General features: G+C 31.3%; 2 protein-coding genes and 1 pseudogene across 3 annotated transcripts; 2 read left to right on the top strand and 1 right to left on the bottom strand.

Moving 5' to 3' along the window:
- Positions 1-1,463: 1,463 nt before the first annotated feature.
- On the bottom strand, positions 1,464-4,241 carry LOC129284497 (heavy metal-associated isoprenylated plant protein 21-like). The gene is made up of 3 exons (XM_054920001.1): positions 4,011-4,241; positions 3,850-3,925; positions 1,464-1,916 (listed from the first exon to the last, which is right to left on the bottom strand). Exons 1-3 carry the CDS (start codon positions 4,080-4,082, stop codon positions 1,624-1,626), a joined length of 441 nt encoding a protein of 146 aa, XP_054775976.1. The 5' UTR covers positions 4,083-4,241; the 3' UTR covers positions 1,464-1,623.
- Positions 4,242-9,457: 5,216 nt separating this feature from the next.
- On the top strand, positions 9,458-13,106 carry LOC129284385 (uncharacterized). 2 transcript variants are annotated; one of them, XM_054919849.1, is made up of 6 exons: positions 9,468-10,105; positions 10,363-10,508; positions 10,960-11,128; positions 11,918-12,016; positions 12,419-12,501; positions 12,601-13,106. In XM_054919849.1, the coding sequence occupies exons 1-6, from the start codon at positions 9,716-9,718 to the stop codon at positions 12,719-12,721; spliced, it is 1,008 nt and encodes a 335-aa protein (XP_054775824.1). In that variant the 5' UTR covers positions 9,468-9,715; the 3' UTR covers positions 12,722-13,106. The 2 variants fall into 2 exon arrangements, with proteins under 2 accessions (XP_054775825.1, XP_054775824.1); XM_054919850.1 differs by lacking the exon at positions 12,419-12,501 and having other exon boundaries at positions 9,458-10,105.
- Positions 13,107-14,069: 963 nt separating this feature from the next.
- LOC129284495 (uncharacterized) lies at positions 14,070-21,701 on the top strand (annotated as a pseudogene).
- The last annotated feature ends 6 nt before the right edge of the window (positions 21,702-21,707 follow it).

Raw genomic sequence — 21,707 nt, 5'->3', positions numbered from 1 at the left:
TTAATAAGAGAAAAAATGTAAAGATGAGCATTGAAAATTGACAAGTATCTTATGACTAGGACTAAATTTTTCTCTCTCATTTTGCCTGATAAATAAGTCGAGAGAGGTACACAGTTTTCTTTTGTATTTTTCATTTTTAATGTGGACCGAACTTTTAGCTGGCAAAAAAAATTATTAAAGATGGAAATATAACAATGCATTAACAAAAAAATGAAGAGGAAAAGACAATTAGACCCTTCAATAGATTGCAAATTGATTGTTCAGTAATTTACACGATTAAGAGATATCATAATGCATGATTAGGTTCCTTGGGTAAAAAGGAAAGGAAATTTCTACGTAGCTTTCATCTGATAGATCTAGATTCTCTCATTTTCTTCTCCTCATATCCATCCTCACCCTCAATTTCAAAATTAAAGGATTAAGATTTAATGTTTTATAAAACTATTAAAATAAAAAAATAAATGAACAGATTTAAACTATTAAAACCTGATATGAGCGTCTCACAATTGTAAACCAACTGTAGACTATAATTAAAATAAATTAATTAATTTGATTAAATATCAACCCTTGAATTTTTAATCTAAGGGTTAGGATGGGATGAGGAGAAGAAAAGGAGAGAAATGATGATGAGAGGATCCAAATCTTTTGTGGATAGTTTGAGAAAATAAAATTAAAAAAGAACATGAAAGTAATAATCACTGCTTAATGAGGCAAATGAAAAATGTCTTATAGCATTTTGTGAGAATCTAATAAGATCATGATGAGACCATAATGCCAGTGTTTTATAATTTGATCCGGTAACTGTTGTTTGGTAGGAAGGAACATGGAAAAATCATTTTTTTAAGGCATAAAAAAGGGGACACGAAAATCTTTATTTTATTATCATTTGCTGTTCTAAAGATGTTTTTATCTGTAATATATTTCTTTAATATATTTATCCTTTTCGAGAGAGAGAGAGAGAGAGAGAGAGAACTTTTAAATAATTTAGTGCAAGGGCATATATTCCTTTTATTCAACAGACATTTTTAATTAAATTATAATTTAGTAAATTAATTAATTTTTTTATAATTATATGCTCTTTATATATATATATATTTACCTTTATTTAAAGGGTATTTCAATTAGAAAACATTATTAATTACACTTTTAAATAAGATATTTTTAAAAAAATTTTATTAATTATATCTTAAAAGATTTTATATTTTTTAACATGATACTCTTAAAAAAACCTTTTAATATTGAAAAAAGGAAGTACACTAATATACAGTCTAATAGGATATATACCTATAATCATCTAAAGGTAAAATTTTCTTTTTATATTACTTTTGATCCAAATATAAAGAATATTTTAATTAATCTCTATGATATTTTCATTGTATTATGTTCTGTTTATTCTGTAATAATATATTTTGATATAAAGGCTTAAATAGATGCAACCAAATTAAACTTATTAGACAAGCCAATTTTCATTATTCCCATGATCTGGAACCAAAAACTTGGGTTCCTTATTACCCTCAAATTTAATTCAGAAAATACTTTACATTCATGTCATGTTAGGAACATATATAGAAACCCTAGCAAGTTTATATGGAGATGGAAGACAAAGATGAATAATTAATGGTGTCACATAATGGAGCAAGAATTAGGGTTTTCATCACTGAAGAGGGTAGTGAACTTCTCGTCAGGAGCATTAGGAGTAGGAACTGCTTGGGCAACATTCCTGACAAAACCAGAAGGAGCCCTCTTATCATAAGCCTGAGATGCATAAGGATAAGCCACCAAGTTATAAGGAACATAAGGCCAAAACTCTGCTCTCTTCCCTGTTCTCTTCACCCTTTTCAACACCTTGTTTGCATCCACATAACCAGTCACTTTCACTCTGCTTTGCTTTCTTATCACCTCCACTTCTTTCACCCCTGCATAATATATTCATTCACAACTTTTACTCTTTTTCAAATCTAAAAATACAACCAAGACTCTCTAGTCGTTATATCGTGCTATAAGAAAAAAAAACGACACTTGAGATACATAAGTGAACATAACTCTATTCGAGACTCAATCTTTCTCTTCTTATTATGAAAGAAGATCTCATTTCAAATAAATTAGTTTATTGGGTGAGAGAATCTCTCACACTTATAAATTTTATTTCATTTGGGAGGCTTTCTAACATGAGACTTGTGACAATCCCATGATAAGGTGAGAATCCAAGTCTCCTCCAAATATTACACCTACTCATTGCATAATCAATTGAGAAGCAGATAAAGAGAATGACATGACTTCTATCTTGCATGTGAAGGCAAGTTCCAAATGAGATTGGTTTCGGTAATGCTCATCACATGATAAGCAATTTGGATCGTTCAGATTTATATATTTTATTTTATATTTATTAAAATAAAAATTATAAATTTTAATTAATATACTCTGTCATCAATTTGGACAATACAGATTTAATCTGAATGATAAATTTAATATTAAATATTTTTATAATTTTTATAAATTGATTATTCAGATATACTTTGGATAATTTAAATTTAAAATTTTTAAATTATAACTTTTTTAATGTTTTAAAAGCTCCAACTTGAAGATTATCTTTATTTTTAGTTTTTAATATTATATTTAACAAAGTAAAAATTTCTAAAATTTCTAAAAAAGTTTAATATTAAATTTAGATTGTCTAGAATACATTTGAATAAATAAATTACAAAAATTATAATAACATTAATATTAAATTGGACCATTTAAATTAAATCTTTATTGTCCAAATTGATAATAGAGTAAATTTATTAAAATTTATAATTATAAATTTTATTTTAATAAATATAAAATAAAATATATAAATTTAGACTGTCCAAATTAAAAATATGGATGGCCCAGATTTCTTATCATTGATGAGCTCACCATGGGCATTGAATCTCTCTCTCTCTCTCTCTCTCTATATATATATATATATATATTACTATTTTTGTTATTTTTATTTTTTATACTACTACACCTTTGAAAGTTGAAACTGATAAAATGAAATATACAAAAAAATAAAACTCCCTTCGTTTAAAAATATAAAGTATTTTTAATCAAATCTCACCCTCCAATAAAATAGTTATTTACTTTCAAACTAACTTTATTTTTTATATTTATTTTTATTAAACACCCTATAATAAATATAAAGTTATTATCAATAGAGATACTTTTAAAAAAATGGCAATTATTATACCTAAAAATATTAAAAATAATTTATATTTTTAAATATCTAACTCTTTAAAAAATATTTTATATTTTTAAATGGAGGGATTATATATTTATTAAAAGCAATGAAAAATAATGGACGATGAGGGATAACTCATCTTACTTTTCAGTTTTCGTTATAAACGCAATAGACTCCAGAAAACAAAGACAAACAAATGCATATGATTCAAATTAATGTCTCACACTTTCCATAGTCCCAAGGCATCAAAGACCAACTGCTTCAAGAGTTACAATAAAATGTCTCTTGGCTAGCAGTTATTACAAACCGCCACAGTACCATAAAAAAGTGGAGTCTGTCTAATATTCACGAGATAAGATACCATAATTAAGTTGCACTATATAGTATTTAATTTAATTATTAACAATGAATGCTTCTTAGCTCAAAATATACCATCACACACTGCAAAGTTTTTGCTCTCAGCTTATATTCATACAACTTTAAAACAAATTTCAAACAAACATGCATTGATCTTAGTAGAAAGAGTTATGACAGTTTAAGCATAAGTTATTGAGTAAGAGATCAGCTCTTATGAATAATTAAATTGAAGTGATAGGTATTGTGTTAATAAAAAGCATGAAAAGAAGAACGTGAGAGAAAGAAGAGACCTTTCATGCGAGTGACAGCATTTCTGACTTTTCTTTCACAGCCATCACAGTCCATTTTCACCCTGATCTCAACAGTCTGTAACACCACTCATCAAACCCAGAAATCAGAACCAGAAAGAAAAAATGGGAAAAATTAATACATTCGAATTCATAGACCAGACCTGATATGGTTTGCGTCTCTTTTTTCTGCCATAAACTATGAAGAAATCTGAAAGAAAAGCCAGCACTCCCATTTTCTGTGGTCTGTTTGGGATTGATTGATTGATGTGGTGGAGCAGAAGAAGAAGATAGAGAAGCAGAGTACTTAAAGGGACGAAACAGAGCAGTTTACACTTACAGAGGAAGATGCGCAGAGAAAAGGAGCTTTGGTTGGGCTCATCAAAATATGGATTCACAACGCAACTGGTTCCCTTTATATAAAAGCTAAAAAGTTGGCCTCACCAATTTTGTGCTCCCTTTTAGTATTTCCATTCAATCTTATATATATATATATATATATAACATAAAATTTAAAACAAAAATTATGTACACACAAACAGACAGCTCATTTTTAAAATTATGTCTACTTAGGACACACACACACATTATACATATATAAAGAAATACAGTCATTGGTTCTAGCTCAGTATAGTTACATAAAAACGAAACGTTTTTTTTTTCAAAATATACACGAATCTCTCTTTGATGACTATATGTAATTCAAAAATTCATGAGGATTTTTTCTTTAGTAAAAAAATGTAAGTTTTAAAAATAATATAGAGATTTTTATGGTTCAAAATTTGATGAAATTCTTCCTAGTTAAGGAATGTAGAATAAATTTATAAAACTCATATAATTTGTATGTATAATATATATATATATATATATATAGGAAGGGAGATTCTTGATGTTGATTATGGTCCCTCCTCCTGAATAATGATAAGATGATCAGTGATTGGCTTCAAACAGCGAACTTCGGATCATACCAACGCAGAAGTTGGTCCAAACGGTAATATTCAACTCCTTCGTAAATTTAATTTCATATATTTTAATCAAAATATTTTTATTTACTATTTATAGAATAGTGTGTATTATGTATTTAATCAATTGAAAATATTCTACATTCTTCTTCTTCTTTATGATAACATCTATTTGTATTCTCTTTAGTCTCTATATAAGATATAAATGAAAATCGTTTTGTTAAATGTAAATAATAATTATTACTCATTGTTCCTTGCATTTATTAATTTTTTATCATCATTAATACATAATCACCATGTTAAACAATCTATAATAGTATTTTAAAAAATAAATTTTAAACATTTTTATTTAACTTAATTGTAATCCTATTCATAAGTCATTTTTAATATTTTTATTTGAATTAAGGAAAACATTAAAATTCATTAATTTTTTTAAATTAATTAATTTTTTAAATTTACCCCTATTAAATATACATATTTTAATAAATTACTTTCTCTTATCAATATTTAATAAGAGTAAAAAGAGAAATTTATGATAAATAGAGCCAGAGAGAGAGTATCTCTTAATCCTTGTAAAACTTTTACTTAGTTTTTATTGAATTTAAAAGATTCAGAAAAACTATTTGATACAACAAATTAGTTTGGATTTAAGCATTGTTGGATGTTAAGAAATGATACTTATTATATTCTTTTTTTTTCCCCAAAGCTATCATTCAATCTTTTTTCCCCCAAACACCCTTACTGCCCCGAATTAATTGGATCTGTTTTTTTTTTAATCTACAAGATGCATGCCACGTAAATTAAATTTAAATTATTAATAAGAGATGATAAAATATATTTCAATGGTAATAATATAGAATTATAATTGCAATAATAATTGGCAATTTAATACAATGAAAGCAGCTGGCGTAACTGTTTTCGTTTTCCCTAAGAGAGGGCAACTATATATTGTGACGTTGCTTTCTATTTTTCTTTCAAATTTCTGCATCATTGCATGCTAATGTAGTAATGTTGTGCTACATAAACATATATACATATTGTTTGAGTGATAAAAAACTTGATGTATTACTAATTGTCTTGTGACCTAGTAACATGAAAGCTCTGTTAATAAGTGAAAAATTGTGGGTTTGGATTTCACTCTGATTTGCCTTTCTTGTTTATTTCAATACTATAATGCCTATATAATTAAGGATTAGTAGAATATTTCTTACGATTATAATGAAACGGATGCATGGAGTAATGTTTTTTCATCAATGAATGAAAATTTTAAATTAGCAAATATCCAAATCCTTAATGATAACCCCAAAAGGATTTCGTAATAATGAATTTCACTATTCCAACCATTATGTTGCATCTATAATTGTGATAAACGATAGTGAAATGCCAATCATGTGACCTAAATCAAGGGAAATTATGAGAATCACATAAATCTAACAACTGTAATCAACATGACGTGGTCATATTAAATGCTTGTGCAATGATCCAATTTTTTTTCTTTTATTTTTTCTGTGGAATATACACATAAATTTTCATATGGATCATCCGGGTATCATTTTTTTTCTACAAAATACCACATAAATAAAATAGGTGATCTTAGAAGATACGCATGACGATGAAATTCATTTATCAATATAATTTACTAAGATATCAACTTTTTCATAAGTTATAACCATTAGACAATAAAACTTACTTTATATTTCAGTGTACTATTAAACGTGGATTTATGTTCGCACACAATGGAATGCTTGCCAATCAAGCTATTAAAAATTTGATTGGCTATTGAACTAGTCAAAATATTAATTCAAGAGTTAATAGTTAAATTATTATCAGATTGATCGATCATTCATAAAATATTTTATTGAATCAATCAAGATACTAACTCAACAATTAACCAATTAAACCAGTCAACAATTAACCAATTAAACCAGTCAGGTTGATATATAGTTTTTAATATTATGATGCCAATCGCAGATAGCAAATTAATCTAAACATTATATAAAAATTAAAAAATAATTAACAATGAAATCTTGCTCCATCCAATGGCTTGAGAGTGTCCCTTGGATGAATGTTCAAGATGTTAACAATATGATATCGGATATCCTAATCCTTGATGCAACTTTCAGAACTCTTGAAAAAGATGCTTAGAAAGGTCTCGAAGTCCTAATTCATAAAGAATCGAAGTAGTCTCTTATTTTAATAAATATTATTTCTGCAAGATATTGAATACTACTAAATTCAGCTTTATTTTTGTTATAATTTTGATTTTAAAAGCTCAATTAACCTTGAAAAATAAATTATACGCGTTAGACTTTGAATTTGAACGGAAAAAAAAGTCTTTTATATTATTATAAGTTTGAATTTTAAATTTAATCTGTCAATTTAGCTTAAATTTAATACTAAAAGATATTACTAAATTCATCCTAATCAGCTTTGGAAAGTGAGAGTTGAGAGTTAACGGGGAGACAAAATAATACGCAAATATGTTAGTTATTGGATAATTGAACCAAAATGGTTATCTTTAGTCAAGACAACCCTTCGACCCCAAAAAAAAAAGTCATAACAACCCCTTTTTTTTTTGTTCAATTAATTAAGCTCAAACATGAAATATCTATAAAGTAATTTATTGCACATTTAAAATTTATTTCGGTCTGCCCAATTATTTAAACTATAAAATTAAACAATATATAAATAATTTTGTAATGTTTAGACAATGGAGGGTAGGAAAGTGAAAACTAAATATTGTCTCACTTTAATGATTGGGAAAATGAAAAAAAAACCTCTTAAATTATATAAATAATAACCTGATCCTTTAAAAATGTCATAATTATACCAAAGTTCTTAGAAACTTTTATATTAATAAATTTTAAATTGAAAAGACTATTTACCCCTTATTAAAAAGTTGTAATTTATTGGTTAATTTTTACAATTTTTTGAATAAAAGTTGTTATCATTTAAACAAAAGTTGTCATTAGGGTTTATTATTTTAAGAATTTATTTTTTAATAATAGAAATTATATTTGACAAGTTGTGATTTTTTATTCAACTCTTACTATTCATAGAATGAGAGTTGTTATTCCTCAAGAAAAAGTTATTATTGGAGTTTGTTATTTTGATACAGAAATTACACTTCATAAGTTGTGATTTCTTATTTAATTATTGTAATTTACAGAATAAAATTTATTATTTTTTAAACAAAAATTATGATTGGGGCTTATTATTTTCAATAAGGATAAAATAATCTTTTTACTTTAAAGCATTTTGAGAGATTGAATTATCATTTATATAATTTAAAAAATTTATTATCAATTTTCCTTGATGAACTATTGATTAAATACAGAGAAAAAATGACTAGTTATATGACAACAATCTCTTTGCTTTTTTAAAAAAAAATTAAGAAGGGCAAGCTAAACTTGAAATAAGAGTTTAATGGGGATTAATTGGAAGAAAACATAGAGGCCAAATGCTTTCTATCTTCATCCAAACATAAAATGAACTATTGATTATGATTTTATTTATAGATGAGTGAAAGTATTGAGAAAATTATTAGCAATCTTTTAAATAAAATTCATAGTTAAAATCTTTTGAAAAGGGAAAAAATAAAAGAATAAATTGACTCTTAAACTATAATGCCAAAAGCATCTACAATCCTAAACTCATTTTTTATATAATATTTTTTTTAACTTTTAAAAATAGTATAATTTGGCTCCACCGTAAGTTGATAAGAAAATGATAAAAAAATTACAATAAATGATAACAAACAAGGACCCAGAAAATTATATAAAATAACTAAAAAATTTTTACTGATACTTGTTTCGTAATTTTTGGAATAATTTTTTATTATTTTTTGATAAATTAATAATTAAAGTTAATTTTTATTAATAACAGATGTTAGATTATACAGTTTTTAAAGTTGAAGAAGAAAATTACACAAAAAATAATTTTAGGATCTTAAATATTTTTAGAGCTATAATTTAGAGGCCAATTTACCCTTGTTGCCCAAGAAAAAATTATATATATTATTGAAGATATTTTTATTTGATCCCAATAATTTTTGAATTTAGCCCAGTATATACTAATTATTATATGGTTATACTAAAGGATCCATGTTGATATTCTTTTTTTCCTTTTGTTTATATATATATATATATATATAATGGATTGCTTTTATATATATGTAAATGATCATGGATGTATGGATTGATTTTAAAAAAACCTGAACATCAACAGGAGGAAATGCCTTTTTTTTTAGTTTAATTGTGTTTTAAACACGAAGACATTGAATCAATCAGGATATTGGTCTAGAAACAATAATCATCAGAATCATAATCAAATTAATTATACATAAAATATTTTATTAAACCGATTGATTAATTTTTAATCGAATTGAATTTATTTTATGAAAATGTTTTAAAAACTAAATCGGACAATGAATCAAAAATATCAGTGGGTCACAAGTCTCATAATTTAATCGATTAAATTAAAGGTTGATACAGTAACATATAATTAAATAAAAAATAATACATACATACAAACATATTTAAAGAACAGGTAAGAGCAGTTCAACTATTCTAAGTTTTGAGTTTTTGTTTTGGGTTTCAATAACTGCTTGGGTCAAATTGGATCAACTGTTAGAACAGGTCGAATGATTAAATCAAATCATCTTCGTCTTCCAGTGATGGTTCGATCCATATGACTGTTTGGGTCGGTCTGGGTTTGAAAACAGTTATAATCTGTGGTTCATGGCTGTAAATATGCGTTGTTTTCCCCCTTGCAATTTGGCATGATGCTGTGCTTTTAGTCGGTGGTTGGAAGCCAAGCGGCAAGGCCTAATCCACTTCCACAATTCCACTCTCCCGTGCGTGTTCGAAGCAGAAGGAAATCCTACAGTCTCTTCCAAGTTTACGAGCATGATTGCTAAAGCCAATCTCATCTCCTGCAACTTCTCCACTTTACCATCTCTTGCTCTCACCAAACCAAAATCCAAAATTCCGCTTCAAACCCCCAAACCTCAACCCATAATTCCTTCATTTAAATCAACAGCAACATCGCTTACTGTATTCAAACCTCTTGATGTTAAAACCTCGTTATCTTCGTTTCAAACCAAGGGTCGTCTCCGCATCTGTCACAGTTCCTTGAACCGTCAGAATTTAGAAGATCCGGAATTGAAGGAAGAAAGTGAGCTTGGCGGGAATGGAAATGGCGGGGAAGGAAGGGACTGGACTACGTCCATTTTGCTTTTTTTGCTGTGGGGTGGACTCATATACTATGTTTCTTTTCTCGCCCCAAATCAGACCCCGGTAAATTGAATTGTAATTATGTTTGCTTGTTACTTCCAATTACCCATTTTTACAATTACATGTTTCGAATACCGATTCTTTGGTACTCTTTCAATGGTTTTAGGGAGTGTTAGTTAAATATGTACTGTAATCCTCATTTACTTTCAAACTCATTTATAAGATTCTTCGATGAGATATATAGTTAAAATTCAAATTTCTCATGTTCATTAAATGTTGAATTTTTATATCTCCAACTTGTCCTTACCATTTTCCCCCAGTCGCTGGATATGTACTTCTTGAAAAAGCTCCTGAACTTGATAGGAGATGATGGCTTTAGAATGAACGAAGTGATTGTATCATTATGGTACCTAATGGGCTTATGGCCCTTGGTGTATAGCATGATGCTGCTTCCTACTGGAAGAAGGTAACTCTATTTCTTTCTGTCACTGATGAAATTTCGGTATCATGCACCCATTTTCCTTTGCTCTGATGAAAATTTTTAGGTAAATGAATGGCTAATGGTTCAAGGCTATTGTAGTATATGACTTGCCTGATTCAATTTGTTGAATCCCTTTTCAAATGATGGATTTTTCTTCCTGCTTACTTTTCTCTTTTAGTTTATTGGCAAAAAGAATACTCTGGCAGCCACCCATGGGTTTCAACTTTATGTTCTTACTTCCCTTCTTGTTTAAGGAGAATTCAATAAGATTTTCCTTTTTCAATAGTTATAATGAGTTTTGCATGCTACCTTAAGCAGCAGTGCTTCTGCAACAACAGATATTATAATGTAGCGATTGTATCTGAAGAGAGATGAATTTTTTTATTTCATATCTTTCCTATCCTGTTTTAAGCCCTTCGAACTGTTGTTTTTGCAGCTCAAAAAGCAATATTCCTGTTTGGCCCTTCCTTGTACTTTCATGTTTTGGTGGTGCATATGCTCTTCTTCCCTATTTTGTCCTTTGGAAACCACCACCACCTCCTGTTGAAGAAAGTGAGCTTAGAACCTTGCCATTGAATGTTCTGGAATCAAAAGTAACTGCTGGGGTGAGTGAAAATCTTCACTTGAGCTTGCAGTCTAATTTATCCAGTGTGACATGTGGACATCATTGTAATCTGCTTAAGGGTGCCGATGTCTAGGTATTTTAGTTCAGGTTCCAGCCTAAGACAAAACCACTTACCCTTACCCAGTTGTTGTTGCACACTTAATTTGGGTGAAGACATGAAATAACTATGTTCAAAGAGCCCTTGTATACAATTGCATGACCCATAGATCATTCAATTGGCGGTTAATGTTTTGAGGAGATGACCTAAATACTGTAACCTTCATTCTGACCCATGTTCCATATTTTATTTCAAGATTGTTAACCTTTATATGGCTAGAGAGAATGCCAACATTCCCCAGCATTAATTTGGTTTCACCAACATAATCATATTGTTACCTTTTCTTACTTCTATAGGCATGCTTAAAGGGGAAATGACCATCAAATGCCACAACTATGGTCACAAATTTCACATTTTACACCATGACAATTGTAATTGTATGCCCCAAACGAAAATTCTCAGATGACCTACTGATCGTGTGAAAAATATTAAAAAATTGTGAATGCAACAAATCAATTACCTTTGTTGAACCAAACGAACCACAGTGCCTTGGAGTAGTTTAAGTCTGAAAGCCTGGACACTTGACCAGCATCTCCTTGTCAAGCACCAATGGTCTTCTGTTGCACTGGTGATTTCAACTTATAGCTGAAGGATTCACATGCTACGCAGAATCATCATTTTAAAGTATCGATTTTATTTTTGTTCTTGAGTATGTGACTTAACACACTTCAGATAGCACTTGCTGCAGGGTTAGCCCTCATTATATATGCAGGTTTAGCTGGTGGGCCAGTGTGGAAAGAATTTTATCAGTACTTCAGGGGAAGCAAATTTGTAAGTTTATGTCCCTTTTCTGTCAGCGAAATTAGATTCCCTACAATTAATTATGAAACGGTTAACTCTGGGTTATTTCCATAAATGTACCATTAAACTCTATGGATCTGTCACATCAATTGGAGGACCTGCTGCCGTGGACTTCCCGATTTCACAGTGCTTGTATCTTTGATTAATTCTAAAATCATGTAGTTTCATCAATAGTTGCTAGTCTTTCGGAACCTGGTCATGATATGACAAAGTTATGGTTAAACTAAACACAGTTCATAGTCAGTATTATTGCATTTGAAAATTTTCACTTCATTTACCGTTTTTCATTTATTTTTATATATTCCCTTTATTTTTGAAACTACACTATCTGTTGGGTGCTAAACCAGAAACACTGGGATTTCTTTGTTGCAGATCCATATTATGTCCATTGATTTTATTCTGCTTTCTTCATTTGCACCTTTTTGGGTTTACAATGATATGACTGCTCGGAAACGGTATGCTGGTCTCTGCATGTTTTCACTTTTACACACCAAGATGCCAATTAGATAGACGTTATATCAAGCATAAACATTAATACTAGATTCAATGTGCAGGGTTGACGAAAGTTCTTGGTTTCTTCCTCTGTCGCTGGTACCATTTCTGGGTCCTGCTTTGTACATTTTCCTTCGGCCTTCGTTGTCAGAAACAGCCAGTCCTACGACTGAGGCAGACTAAAGTCAACTTGTTAGCAGCTTGTGTGATTACTGCCAATGAAAGGGATTAGACATTTTTCTTGCTGCAAGAATTGAAGCTGATTGTGATTCTGTGAGCCTGATTCAGAAATGACAGTATCATTCTACAGAGTGTGCCGCAGAGCTCCAGCAGCTTATACCGCCTGATGAGATTCAATGCTAATCTCTGATCAAATAGAAGCTTCGGGCTTGCCTGGTTTTATTAAGTTCTTTGAGAATCTAATTGATCAAGTCAAGACTCTCTCTCATTATCTTTTCATCATAGTCGAGTATAAAACCAGAAGCAAGTCAAACGTAGATGAAGTGAATTTGCTTCTATCAAAAGAACATTCTTCACAAGCCAAATTTTACACTTTATCCTTAAAATATTTGTTGTCTTGAATTTTGAAAATTAGAATCTCAATACGTGGTTGATGCATATTATACATGTGCATAAGAAAGTTTATAACTATGGCGCAAGTAAATTGTAAATGCAATGGAATGACCTCAAAAAATATTGGATGCTAAGGAAAATAAGTGAATGAAAAAGGTCAGCATGAAGAAATTTTGACGATAAGATAATATAATTTCGTATCACTAAAATAAGGTAACAAAGAACAAATACATGAAAGGAAAAGCCATAAAATAGATATAGATACATGTGTACAATAACCATTAAATAGTGCCACTATTTGGATAAACTTAATGTATGATCAGTATATATGTAACTTTTCAGGCCAAAAAAAAAAAAAACAGTTCTTTTGCTATGCTTTTCGCTTAAATTGTGCAATGAACTTAACTTCTCAATTAAACAGTGCGTCCTAAGATTCTTGGTCTCGAATTCTCAAATGCAAGCACTTAAATGTAAAGAAAATGAAGAATGAGAAGAAAAAAAGATGAAGAGAAATTGAAGATCTATGTGTTGACTATTGAGAATAAGCATGAAGTAGTTAATATTATGAAAGAAATTATAAAAGATTTTGATAAAAATGGCAGAAAATAGGGAAACAAAAATACTATCAATTTACTAGGTACTAGAAATAAACGTGATATTGATCAAGTACTTTGGAATTGTAAATTTTAGTTGTAAAACATTCTTCATATTTTTCAAGTGTCCTTATTTGTCATTCTGCTAAAAAAAATTCATTTCATAATGATAAAGTTTCACTTATTGCCTAAGAAATTTATTTAACTCAAACACTAATTAATAAAAATATTTATATAAGTATTAACTAACTCAACGATGCAAATTTTTATTTTTTTTATTAATTAACAAAACAACTTATCTGTTATCTCTATATCAGATAGGCATATTACAAAACCAAATACATAATTATTTTCTCTGATAGAATGCAGAAAGCAAGTAGCGGGACCGCGACGACCTGATGGGAACTCGTTGCCACCACCTCTCGATAGTGTTGAAGCCGTGAATCCTTGCATTCCGGCGGCCGCGCTAATTTCGTTGTTATAGTGCTCTCAACTCTCACCCTTATCTTTTCCGTCGACGTTGTCCCTGCCTTGGAGCTTATCCTCCGTCGTCTTTTCTATTTCTCACTATTTCCTTTCTGCAATCTTCCTTGTCGGTGCTCTGCCTAGAATTTTGAAATCTGTGGGATTCTTTAGAGCCCGCTGGTAAGTTTATTTTTATTCTTGTGATGTATCCGTATATAGGAGCAACTCTACAGCAATAAGTGGTTTTGTTCCTTTTTAATCTATGTTCGGCGTGAAGTTGGAATTTTTATGGTCTGTTTGCATTGTAGCTAAACTTTGTTTCTCAAAAATCTACATTACCTGGGTTGATTTACAAGTCTACAGTTGATAAATGCATATTCTTCTTGGCTTTTGTGTTCCATGCTCAATAGTTTTGTCATATTGGGAATATTATGATGTCACTTCATGGTACAAGAATTTCTTATTGTAAAATAATACAAGAAATTTTAATTGTATAGGCATCAGTCTCCTCTAATAGAGAATGTTTTCTGGGGTGAAATTCATTTCGCGTGATCAGATCAGTAAGGTATGAATACTTCTGCCATAATCATGTGTTTATATGTATATTGTGCATTATCTGATGAGAAGCATGTCTGAACTGAAAAATCACATTGCGATACTATGACAGGATGAGGCCTTGGATTCTTCCTTGAAAGAGAGGAACAAGTCTGGAAAGAAAAAGAGTAAGAGTAAAAGGAAGAGCTCTAGATATGACTCTTCAGACGATGAGAGTCTTGAAAAGATAAAAAAAGGGTCTAGAAAGAAGAAGTGGTATTCGTCTGAAGATAATTCTTCATCATATGAAAGTTCACGAGACAAAAAGAAGCGTAAGAAAAGGACACAGAAGAAAACTGATGATAATTCGTCAGATGACTCGGCAGAAAGGTTGAAAAGAAAATCAACATCAAGGAGCGGTAAAAAAGAATATACATCTGAAGAAGGTCCTTCATCGAATTCTGATGGAAGTGATGGCTTTTTGGATGAAGAAGCATCGCGTAAAAATACCCAAAGAATAGATGGGAGTAAAAAGAACAAGATAAAACGGGAAGATATAAATATTAGTGAGAAGGAAATTGCAAGAAAAGAAATGGGATTAGAGTGGATGCTTCGGTCAGAAAGTAAGAAGCCTACAGAACCAATTGAACAATTGGCAGAGGAACCTTCAGTTGAAGAGGTATGTCTTAATTGAAGAAAATTTTAGTATCTTACTTATCTCAGTTCTCAAAACACTGACATATCTAATATAATTGTAACGAAAGAAAGGATAGTGGACACATATGGAACCTTGATATTTTATTGGCTCTCGATAATTTTGTGCTATACATCTGGGACCATTGACCTGATTTTGCATGAGAAGTTTTTACTGTCCAATGATATTCCTCTTATAAGGAGAGTTTTAGACCGTTGATATCTTATTGGAAATTGATAATTCTTCTGCTTGTCTGCAATCTTATTGGCTTATTTATTGCCATATGTTATTTGCCCAAGTGATATAGGAGTGAGTTGTGTTTTTTTTTTTTTTTGTCATAGTTGATGTTCCAAGTAGGATGTATTTCCACATTCTCAGTCTGAAGTGTGCCTTTGTTTTTGAAATTTGTCTTCATCTTTTAATCCACATAGCAGACAGTATTTGCTTATTATACACGCATTTTCCCTCTTCAGATAAATATTGTGAATCCTAAGGAATTGAACCCATATCTGAGAGATAATGGAAGTGGTTACCCAGAAGATAGTGATGGGGTTAAAGTCGGCACAGACAAACTCTTATCTTCTTCCCTTGTTGGGGATGGTGGAGCCAGCTGGAGACTTAAAGCATTGAAGCGGGCACAAGAGCAAGCAGCTCGAGAGGGACGAAGGCTGGAAGAGGTATTGTGTGCTGCCTCTTAAGATATGCTTTGAGTCCATCTTTTATATTTTGCTCCTAATTATTTTTATGCATTTGGATAAGTATAGGTTGTGGAAGAAAGATGGGGTTCACTTGGTGATATAACTGCATCTGTGGCATCTCATGCAGCAGCTCCATCTCGTTCTCATTTACGTGCAATAAAAAGCAGGAGGAAAGGGCTGACTGAAGAACAATCACTAGATTCAGTTAATCATGGAAAGGACACTAAAAGGGTAAGTTGGATGTCATGGAGAAAAAATACCATTACTATCTTTTGTTTTGTTTTTTTTAATGGAATGAATTTTCAGTTTACTAATGAATTCACATTATATTTTGTGGAATTCATTTTATAATTTCCTGTAGAGGTCACTGAATTTGGCCAATGATATTTTGGCAGGATTACTTAAAGGATGTATCTGTTCGGCATCGTGAAATGAGGGCACCTAAAATTCAAGATTCTTTATCCTGGGGTAAGCGAAAAAGTCAAGCTGTTTCAGCTGAAGGTGCTGAGATTATTTCTGCAGCAGCATCTAGCCTAAACAAGTTTTCAAATGATGGTAGCTTTATGGATGGATTTCTTTCCAAGAAGAAAAATGATTTTGATGAACGTGTTGAGGAAACTGTCAAGGTGGAAAGGTTTTCATCTGATGCTGACAGACCTGCTGAGATAAGCGCAAATCTTAAGGAGCAAGACCCACATACACCAAGCCTTGGGGTAATTCACCTTTTCCCAATTCAACTCTCTTATTTCTAATCCTGTTGTCTTTTTTTTATTGATGAATGCTTATGAATGTAATAGTATGATTGTGATGGAGGATTAAACATTTGATATTTAATACCCTTGCTGGAATGAGGTTGCTGCTTTTTGTGCTTCTATTGTTGAGTAAGGGAAGTTCTCTCTTACATTTGTCTTAGATGATGATAGTTTGTTTTGGTTTCTAACAATATTTTGAATTTTTGACAAGTGAGAGAATTTCTCAAAGATAAATAGATTGAGGTAATTGCATTGCAGGCCCCCAAAACCAGTATATTTGCATTGAAAGCCTAATAGAATATGAAATAATTCTGCAGGCCCAAAGGCCCATCTTGCAATTAAGTTTTCTGGTGAAAAGACAAAATTGCCCCGTTGTAAAATAAATGAACAGTTTCTTGAAGATAAATGGACTTCGATTGTTATTTATGGATTTTTTGTTATAAATTTCATCTGAGTAACTTGTAAATTTTTTCTCCATAACAAGTGTAAACCACATGAACTATATAAAATAAGCAGACATTTTGTTGTAAATGAATGGACTTTGACTATTATTTACAGAGTTTCTATTGTAAATTTCATTTGAATAACTTGTAAATTTTCTCTCTTTTAGCAAGCGTAAATCACATGGACTATGTAAAATAAATGGACGTTTTGTTGTTAATAAATAGACTTTGAATATTATTTATAGAGTTTCTGTTGTAAATGTTATTTGGATAACTTGTAAGTTTCTTCTTCTTCAAGTGTAACTACATAGGCTATGTGAAATAAATAGATGTTTTGTTGTGAGTAAATGGACTTCAAATGTTATTTGAAGATGTTTTGTTGTATATTTCATAAAGGGGCAATTCCATCTTTTCGCCAAAAAACTAAATTGCAAGGGAAGACTTTGGGCTTGCGGAATTATTTCATCTATTGGCTTAATGCAAACATGTTGGTTCTAGGGGCCTGCAGTGCAATTCTCCCTAATAGATTCTTTTGAAGGCGTGAGGAGGAAAGAAAAAGAAAAAAATTATTCATTGATTGTTACCAGGCCATTAGGTCTAATTTGGGAAAGGATCATAATCTATGACCTTTCTTAAGTGTTCAACTCATATTATATTCAACGACGTCTCTTTAACAGATATTCAAAAGGGTTGGAGAGTAACTATATCTTTTTTATTTATTTTTTATGACTATTGACTAGACCTGTCTTATTAGTTGTTTTTGTTTTTTTTTGTTTTTTTTGGTTTTATGTCTTTGCTAAGGTCAATATCTTGTTCCCCTCTTTTTTATTACCTTTCTTCTTGCTCCTTGATAAGATTTCTTGTTTTATGTGAAATGAAAGGATGGGATGAGTGCAAACCAGCTGGCAGCCAAGGCTTTGCAGCTACGTTTAAAGGGAAAGCATGAAGAAGCTGAGAAATTATTGGTAAGATGAGAAAATGATCCCTCTAATCTAGACTATGTTTATATCGCAGTTTAAGCATTATGCTTTCTTTAGTTCTTCTGGTGCACTCAGTGAATTTAGTTTGTAGAGTGCATATATTCTGCATTGGCTTTAATTCTAGTTAATTCACTAATTCGTTTCCTTTAAGCTTATCAAATAGTGTAGAGATAGTCATTGCTGACAACTTTTTCAGCTAATGTTCCAATTGTTTGTGTGGAAAAATATTTCTGCCATTAAATATAACTTCTGGATGCTCTGCTGAATTTTTGTTATTGTTTCCCTTGAGAATGAGAACAAACTAAGGCCTATGCCTTGAATTTTCTAGAATGTTAGTCTTCTCGATTTTCCTTTATCTAGGCTAGAACTAGACTTGATTATTACTTTGTTAGGCAGGTTTTGAATTTTATTTCAAAAAAAAAAAAAAGTTCAGACCTTTATATTTGAGCCTTTAAAAATTGATCAACTTGAAACCCTTGGCCTTGCATATCTTGGTGGAACAAACAATTTTGGATTTATTCACCATTCATAGCATGGATGAAAATTTTCCTTTGTTCTTGAAATTTAGGGTGAGAGCAAAATTATGCTTAGTGGAAGTTAGACACTGAAGAAAATCAAACTCTTATTACTGATAGGGTTTAATGTCAATAAGACTGCTAGACAATGAAACTCTAGGACACCTTTCTTAACAACCAGCCGTTTCCTGTTGTCAGTCTTGTTGTACTACTTACCATGATATTTATAAGATTTTTTTTTTTTTTGCTGGGACAAGTTCCTTAACAATGTCTGTTCTGTTTGAGGAGTGGTTGTGAGATAATGGTAGTGTTTGTGTTGTCCTTCTTTCTTGCAACGTATCCTTTAGGTTTACTGATAATTTGATTCCATTTTCTGGTTTTCTTTTGTGGGCAGGAAGAGGCAAAGAGTATGAGCACAAAGCAGGGTAATCAAGATCACATAATCAGGCCAAAAACCGATGGAAGTTCTAGCAGGTATTTCCCTATTTTTGGACCTTTATCATTTATCTTTTTACTTCCCTTAATTCTGAATATGTTTAACTTTCACTTCTGATATGCCTTGCGGTTAAGGTGCAATTTCTCAAGCAGTTGTAAAGCATAAGCTAAATTTTTTTTAATCCAATACTTTGTTTTCATTTCTTTATTCTTTCTTCTATTTCATGTTATATTCATGTTACTAAATAATTGCTCAGCATAAATAATTGCTCAGCATGCTTGTTCTTGGTTGCATAGTAGCTGTTTGTTTCTTGTAAATTACCATTAGTTCTTAAATTTGCTGTATTGACACTTCCTACTTTCTGTAAGATATGCCAAGCAGAGCATATCTTTGCAGCAGAAAAAAGGAGAGGATGATGCTGATATGCATCTTGCTCGCAAAATTATGCAGAACAAGCAATTTAAAATATCTAGTCGGGCAGATGATGAGTATGACTTTGAAGATGATGAACGCAGAAAGAGCCGAAAGAAGAGAGACAGTGACGATCATAAGACGGCCCAAAAGAGCACTAATGCAAAAAGGATCTTGACCCAGCAGGAGTGTTGCCTATTTTGCTTAGAGAATCCAAATCGCCCTATGCATCTTGTTGTTTCAATCGCAAATTTCACATATCTGATGTTGCCAAAGTGGCAGCCTGTGGTGCCTGGCCATTGTTGCATTTTACCGATTCAGGTGGGCTTACTTCTAATGTCAGTATGCTTCTTGGTGTTTTAACCAACCTAAAGCACCATGATCTCCTTTACTAGAGACAGTCGCCTGAAATATGATCTGATGTCTTAATGCTTTTTCTGTTTTAGCAGTGATTGTCTCAATCTTAATACCTTTAATAATGACTTCTGTTTCAGTTTACTTAATAACAACCAGGTCATAATGTTTTATGTGTGAGAAAGAAATTCTTCAACTATGAAAAACAGCATCTTAAGCAAAATGGTCATCCTAAAGATTTGAACCATCTTTGTGGAGACAGTGGCAAAGGAGGAAAGTCTTAGTTACGACTGTCAAGATTTTATGTATTACCATCGCTTGTCTTTGGAGAATTGAAAGCTGCATTAAATTGTACTTCATCCGGTCCAAAATATAAGTATTTTCCTTCAGCTAATCTTGGTTCAAAATATAAGCAACTTAATACATGTAAAAAAAAAAAAAAATCCATTTTACCCCTTGTATTTATCAACCTAGATATTTGTGTAAATGTATTTCTTACTTATTATAAAGTGCATTGGTAATTGGGACTTGGGAAAAAAGAAAAAACAATATATATTTTTATGAAAATGGGGGCTTTATTGGTATGCGAATTTTGTTTCGAAAACTGCTTATTTTTGGATTGGAGAGAGTACGAATCTGATGTTTAGTTTTCTTGTTTGGCCATCATAAATGTGACATTAATTGAAATATGGTGAACTGAGTTTTGAGCTTGTGGATCTGTGCAATAAGGCAGTATTGTGACTACTATTAGCGCTATTATTTACTTTTCAACTCAAATCGTGTATTCATCTAGTACCTGTGAATTGACAGCATGAAGCAGCAGCTACAAGAACTGTGGATGACAATGTGTGGACTGAACTTCGGAACTTCAAGAAATGCCTCATAATGATGTTTGCAAAGCAAGAGAAGGAGGTGGTTTTTCTTGAAACTGTGATGGGATTGGCGCAACAGCGCCGTCATTGTATGATTGAATGCATTCCTTTACCCCAAGATATTGCCAAAGAGGCCCCTTGTACTTTAAAAAGGTTAGATTTCAAATAGCATATTCTTTGTCTAGTACCATATATTGACACCAATGGTGACTCTATTATTGATGAGTATACTCCACTTTCCTGGCCATTTACATTGAGAGTGCAAAAAGTGATATTCCATTGTAGGGTATCTTTGATCTTAATGGTATTTGCTCTTACACACGCACACTCTCTCTCTCTATATGTATGCACTTATCATTCATTATCCTTCCTATATTATTTGATTCATATTTATTTTGATCTATCATTATTTTCAAAAATCTCATCTCATTGCTCCTCCTTAAACTGATGTCACCATAGGCAATTGATGAAGCTGAAGATGAGTGGAGCCAGCACAACGCCAAGAAGCTCATTGATACAAGTCAAAGGGATTGCGGAGCTCTATTCCGAAGCATTTCCCTTACTTCCACGTGGAGTTCGGACTGAACAAGGGTTTTGTGCATGTTATTGATGATGAGAAGCAGTTTAACAGCAACCTTGGCCTTAATGTCATCAGAGGAATGCTAGATCTGGCTGAGGAAGACATGTATCGGCGCCGCCGTTATGAGGCGGTGGATGTACAAAAACAAGCAGTTGCAAGTTTCTTAAACGAGTGGGAGCCCTTTGACTGGACAAAGCAGCTCCGTGAAGGGTGATTATACCTATCCTTTGGTGTTTCTAATTTAACTTGACCTGTAGATTAGTAGATAT

The sequence above is a fragment of the Prosopis cineraria genome, unplaced genomic scaffold, assembly GCF_029017545.1.
Source record: "Prosopis cineraria cultivar Desert tree isolate PC_DT_omini unplaced genomic scaffold, ASM2901754v1 PC10, whole genome shotgun sequence".
Classification (NCBI taxonomy): domain Eukaryota; kingdom Viridiplantae; phylum Streptophyta; class Magnoliopsida; order Fabales; family Fabaceae; genus Prosopis; species Prosopis cineraria.
Note: the sequence above shows the minus strand (reverse complement) of the source record. Positions and strands in the feature narration are given on the sequence as shown.